The 6315-nt window shown below is 53.7% G+C and overlaps 1 protein-coding gene across 1 annotated transcript; it reads right to left on the minus strand.

Moving 5' to 3' along the window:
- Nucleotides 1-1098: 1098 nt before the first annotated feature.
- LOC104269965 (pleckstrin homology domain-containing family M member 1-like) lies at nucleotides 1099-4849 on the minus strand (the record flags this gene model as incomplete). Its single annotated transcript, XM_009870601.1, has 3 exons — nucleotides 4808-4849; nucleotides 2872-3119; nucleotides 1099-1734 (listed from the first exon to the last, which is right to left on the minus strand). Coding segments are annotated over exons 1-3 (926 nt in total), but the record flags the coding sequence as incomplete, so codon positions are not given.
- Nucleotides 4850-6315: the final 1466 nt, after the last annotated feature.

The following is a 6315-nucleotide window of genomic DNA, read 5'->3' on the forward strand; positions in this document are numbered from 1 at the left end:
AGAACCTACAAAAAACCCCCACAGAGCTAGCGCAAACTACAACCACCCAAAAAAAAAGGACTCGGTGTCACCGCTCGTCCCCTGAGGGCTGTGAAAAACCTCTATCAGGCTCACAGAAAAATCTGTGATTTGTGCCCCAAACCTCTGTGTGGGCAACGACCCTGCCTGCAAACGGTGCATTTCCCAACCACGTGCTTTAACGGGGTTTAACTCGCTCCCGAGGGCCATCTCCTAACGGAGAAGGGGGAGCGCTGGGTGCTCCCTGCAGCCCCGGCCCCGCGCGTGCCAAGTTTCAGACATGTTCGCAACCGTTAACGAGCAATAATTAGCGGAGCCCAGCCGAGACGGTGTTCCCAGGCCCCACCAGCGAGGTGGACTGAAACCAGCCCGAGATTAAAATTCAGAACGCCGTCTTCCCGTCACGAGTTTAATCCAATCACGGCAGGTTCTTCCAGGATCATCACGGGGTGTAAAATCCTGCAAGTAGGTAACGATGCCATCATCGACGGGGGAAGAACAGACCTGCAGCTCTAAACCCTCCTGAAGACCCTGATGGGGTAAGGGGATGCACCCCGAAACCAGGCTCCTTCAGAGCCACAGTATCAACGTGTCAAGGAAAATATTTACTGATTACTCAGAGCTTATATAACCCATGGGGAATCTTTGTGCTGCCTGTCTGGCAGAAGTAAATCACGAGGATGACGAGCTAACAACCTCCCTCCTCGAAACGATCTGCCAAAGCTACAAATTAGAACCCTTCCCTGTGACCAAACTCAATTTCTTTCTGCCCGCAGAAAACCCCGGAGCATCCCCCAGTGTACGCCAGGGAGATGTGACATTCCTGAAACCAGGGAGGAGCATTCTTCTGACATTTCTGTGCCGGTAAAGAGGACAGACATACACTTCAGGGGCCAGGAGCTCATTTGCCGTGGCAGCAGGGTTCCAGCAAGCCACGCTGAGTGTTCTTTTTTACCTTTCAGGCTTTTTCCAGGAGCAAAAAAAAAAGCTTGTTAAAGAAAACCAAGGGAGAATGCCTTCCTGCCTATAATAATAAATCCATGAGAGCCCAGGATTGAAGAGATGTGGGAAAGGACTCACTCTTGCAGTGACCTGTCCAGGTCCTCGGCGGTGGCCGTGCCCAGGTCAGAGTCGCAGGAGAGCGGCTCCTCGCTCCGCTCGGGGCTGCGGGCACAGGGAGGCGGGAGGACGCCATCGGAGCCCAGGCTGGAGGAGAGCTGGGACGAGCTCGTGGTGTTGAGGCTCAACGAGGACGACGTGAGCTTGATTTTGCCGCCAGCTTTGCCGTTAGGGAGGGCGGAAGGTTGAATCTCGATCTCATCCGACCCCGACGATTGGGAGATCGAGCCCAGCGAGGCTTTTCTGTGGGATTCGGACGTCGAGGACGTGAGGGGCTCCAGCAGCTCCGAAACGGGACACAAACCCGACAGGGACAGAGGCGTTATAGTCCACTCGTTCAAAACTGCTGATTTATAGGAGAGCTCGAAGGTTAAGGAGGATAAGCCCTGCAAGTAGCTAAGGAGGAACTCGCACTCTTCAGCATCTAAAAGCAAAGCAGTTGCCTGGTAGTATTCGGGCAGCCGGGATTTCTCCCGCAGCAGGAGCTGCAGGTAACACTCCACGAGGCCGTCGTTCAAAGCCAGCCTCAGCCAGGCTCGGCAGCGACCGACATCCGTATTGATAAAGATGAGTTGTTCCAGCTCGGAGATGATATTTCTAGGGAAAGGGAGAGAAAAGGATGTGAGCGGCTCCCGTTTTCGGGCTGCAGATCCTCCATCAGAAACTGCCCAACCTGCTCTGCTACAGGGGAGTTTAGGAGCTGGGACAAAAAACCAAAAACGTTGCAGAAAATCTCTTTCCTTCTTGGAAAGCGTCGTTTCCCATGGAGAAAAACAAGCTCCTGAATGCCCCAAAGCTAAATATACTAGTAATGACCCCCAGCATTGTTTGGGTGCCTCTGGGTGCTCCTCCTCTCTCTGGCTGGAGGCATCTCCCACACATCACTCGCCCTGGACCAAGGATGCAGAGGGGGAAACTCCTGTTGTCCCTGCATGTTGGTGGGGCTTGCTTTGGCTGGATACTCCTTGGTGAAAATCGTGTGTCTAAACCCTAGCTTCAAATCTAAAATCAGTCAAAATGCACTGAAAACTGCTGCGGTTTTCAATCTGACCGGGTCAGGTTGAGCTCCTCAAGCAATCTCAGCCTCCTGACTTCAGCTGCTCCCCGCTAAAATCCAACAGCGACGCCAAGCTCCCTCATCCTCCCCAGTCCCAGCTCACGGCAGATCCTACAAAAATCAGAGCTAAAGTTCTGTCAGATTGCTCTTTAAGTCGTCTCTCAGGAAAGAACTAAAAAACAAACCTTCAAAGGGCACCAAAATATCCCCCGTAGCATGCGAAAGAGTTATTTTCATCCGCTCTTGCATAATTTAAGAGTCAGTGATGGGGTTGGATGAGGTTTTCAAACCTCTTTGTGTGTGGGCTGGTGTTTAATGTGGGAGGACTCCGCTTAGGGAGTGGCTCTGAAAAACCCCAGCAAATACCGAGTTACTCGGGTGAGACCTTCCCAAAGGCTGGTTGGGACACGAGGAAACAGAGACAGACCATTCCCAGCAGATCTAGGGCAGAAGAGAGAGCAGAGCCCCTGGCTTTGCTGTCCTACCTGCACCTCCGGCCATCCTGGGCAGCCCCTGAGACCCCTGTGAGATATTTCTCCCCGCAACAGAGCGGGCTGAGCACAGGAGATGGGGCAGAGCTGAGCCTTTCCATCCTCCTGCTTGCAGTTACCTGAACCTTCGCACCGAAGGGATAAACCCGAGCGTGTAAATCCTTTTCGGCAGGGACAGGCACTCACCGATGGGTGATACTTTTCAGCAACCCCCAAAAAACCGGCTGAGGGAGCGGTCCCCGACCTCCAGCTTTCTTCCCTTTGGCCCCGCTCTCCGTCTTGATGTGCTTCGCCTTCAGCCCGTGCACGAAAACGGCTTCCAGGGCGCTGCAGAGGGTGTTGGCGTTCCCATCGTCGCTGGTGACAACAGCATCCGAGGTCACGTACTGCTTCTGCAACGCCTTGATGGCGTTCACCAGCTGCTTCTTGATCAGCTGCGAGACAGGAGGCACATGCTCACGTTAGAAAAAGAAACAAAAAAAAATAAAAAGAAGCATTCAGCAAGATGTAAAAGGGCTCAAAACCCGCAAGGCTTATCCAGAAGGAAGCATCACACAACTCCTGCTTCGTCCACATGTGGCTGGTGGGGAGCTGAACCGGTCAAGCTGGGGACTCACGCTCTCGCATCAAGGTTTATCTGTTTTGTTTTGTTTTTTCTTGAAACAAGTAGCTGATGCCATTTCAGCCAGTGTTTCAGAGCCCACCACTGTTTGCTCGGGTTGCCTTTAGGGCGTGTGGTGCTTAATCTGCAGACACCGCATTGCTTAAGAGGATGAAGGATAAAAGAAATTGGCTCTTTCCAGGAGCTTGCTTGGGGGAAACACGAGGATTAAATAAGCACGAGTGAGAAATGAGAAACTCGAAGGAGGGGACCCCTAGGAAGGGCTGTGATACCCCTTGAACTTGAGCAGATCAGCCCGAGCAGCATGTGACGCTCTCAGTCCCGCCAGCAGAAATCAAAGCCATCGATCTCGCTCTCAGCAACTTGTCTGTGTTGATTAACCCACGAGGATGGGCTCCCTCCTCCACCCCCAAAAAGATGTTTTTGGAAGGATAGGTGGGCTTTAGCTGCTGCTTGGTGGGCTTTGAAGCCAGAACTCAGGAATTTTAGGTCCCAGCAGCTTTACTTTGCTTCTTTCTTTCTCATATCAGCCAAAAAAAAAAAAAAAAAACAAGGTTTGGCAAAATTGGTTTGGTAAATTTAATTTCACGCTGGTGGAGAGGATTGTTTTTTTTTTTTAAAATCTAACCGCAGCTGAGCCCGGATGTCTCAATCAACCCTATTTAAAGCGAAAGTTGCGCTTCCCAGCAGGCAATCGGCAAACACGGCAAATTCAGCTGAGACCCAGTCAAACAATTCACGTTCCCGCGTCAGTCCCGGCGCAGTCGAGGCGAACAGCACCAGCCGCTCCTGCGACTGGGGCACGGCAGATTGTGACTCAAGCCTGGGGTTGGCTGTACAAACCCGTATCAAATTTTCAGCCCAGGTTATTTTATTTTTTTCCCCAGCATCTAAATAAGATTTCCAGCAGCTGTAGTTCAAGGCCGAGCAATGGGCAACTTCTCTCCCACCAGGGACGGCCCTGGCAGCCGGGGCGTTCTTTTCCAGCTGCCCCACAGATCTGCGAGCACAAGCAACGCCCCCGGCAAGCAGCAACCGTGGGCTAACAGGATTAAAGAGTGCAAATGATTTTATCTGTCATGCATGAATTAATTCTGCCGTGGGACGAATTAAACACCCCGTTTGAACTGCTGGGTTTGAGCTTTGCTCCTTAACTGTGTTCAGACTCCCGAGGTTGGGTAAAGAAAACCCAAATAAACAGAGCAGCGACGCTCCTTCGCCCAGGGTATTGGGGCTGAACACTTTTCCCCACCCCATGCTGGGTCTTGAGAAGAGTCTGGTGTGATTTAACCCACAACCACCTTATTTAACCCCCCGACACCAGCCAAACCATCAAGGATCCTCTCTGTCAGAAAGCCTGAGCCACCCCTCGTCCGTACAAACCACCTCAATCCCAGCTGGCAGCACCGACAAGCCCTACCAGGACTCTGCTGGTAACTGGCGCAGCACTAGGGGGGGAAAACTGGAGAAATCTGGGGAGCACTGGGGTGTCTTGCTCACCTGTATGGCTTCCTTGGGGTCATCGGCGTGGCTCGAATGCATCTCAGCTGCTGCCGCTCCCCGTGCCGGGCGCTGCCTTCACATGTCACCTTTGGGACAAGGAGGAGGAGCAGGTCTGAGCACCCATTTGGGTTTACATCTGACCAGAAGAGCCCCTGGTAAGAGTCACCCGCCACGCATTTCGCAAGCAGTCCCAGCCAGATCGCTGCTGGATTCGAGCTGGGACCGACCTTCGAAGCCACGCTTCACAGGGACCACAAGAGTTTCAGGCAAAACAGAGCACAGCCAAGAGACTGAGAGGGAGTAATTAACCCCTTGCAAGAGGGAGTAATTAACTCTCACCTGCAGGCAGCCCTAAACCTAAGCGGGACGCCGGGCCGGTCAAGCCAGGAGTGATGTACATAATGGCAGGGACCGCGTCCCTTGTTGCTACCTCACCTGCAATGCGCAGGCAACATCAAAACAGGCGTTTAGTGAGCGAGCCTGAACGAAGACACTCAAAAACCCAAGGGAATGGCGTTAAGGTGGCCCGGACGGAGGGGTGTCACCCCCCCAGCAGACCCTGGGCAGAGAGGGCAGCAGCTGCTCCCTCCATTACTCGCCAGAGGAGCGATGCTGCTGCCGAATCTGGCAGGGCCGGACCCCTCGAGGGTGCCCGGGCGCTCTCCCCGATGGCACGGAGCTGCCAGGGCAGACGGGACGGAAGGAATGAAGGAAGGATGTGGGTTCTCCATCGGGTTTCCAGTCACTCCGTTGAGAAGCAGGCGAGCCCCAGGATCACCCTGCTCGTGGTGGCTGCTCCGCTGCAGGGTTTGGTGGGAGAAAGAGAAAAAACCAGTGCTCTCCCACTATGGGGAACCGTGGCCAAACCAGAGCCAAGCGAGCAGCGGCAGCCTCGCTGGGGTCATCGGCAGCTGCAGGGGGTTTGCAGACAACAAGGAACCTTTCACTTCTGACCTCCTGCCCTGTTCTTCAGAGCCGTCTGCTCAAACCAAGCTGTGCCTGGAGGCTCCGTGAGGAAAGCACGCGGATGTCAGTGAGGCGCCCGGATGCATCCCCATTTAAACACAGCCCAGCCTGGGTGCTGACAAGGGTTTGAGAGCTGCTCCAGCACCAGATCCCACCACAAAGCATCCTCAGGATGCGAGAGGTTGGAGAAGAAATATATTCCCTTGAGCTGCCAGCAGCTGCCATCCAAGCAGAGAGAAAAGCCCAGCGGCTGACTGAAGGGTTCGGGGTCACCCACCGCAGACAGCGGGCTTGTTAGGACATCGCTACTTCAAATTTTAGTTCCAAACCAACGTCAAAACCCCAGAGCTTTCCCCAGGCAGAGCCAACAGCCTCAACCTGCTCCTCTCCCTGCACGAGTTGTCAAACCAGGGTAGAAATACTGTTTGCAGAACAGTTCCTACACAGCCATGGCCAGTCCTGAAGGCAGCGGTGATCCAAATCCAGAGCAGCTGGAATCTGGATCAGCCTAAACCTGGAGCATCCCAGACCTAGAGCAT

This window comes from Apaloderma vittatum, unplaced genomic scaffold (assembly GCF_000703405.1).
Source record: "Apaloderma vittatum isolate BGI_N311 unplaced genomic scaffold, ASM70340v1 scaffold31975, whole genome shotgun sequence".
In the NCBI taxonomy this organism is placed as follows: domain Eukaryota; kingdom Metazoa; phylum Chordata; class Aves; order Trogoniformes; family Trogonidae; genus Apaloderma; species Apaloderma vittatum.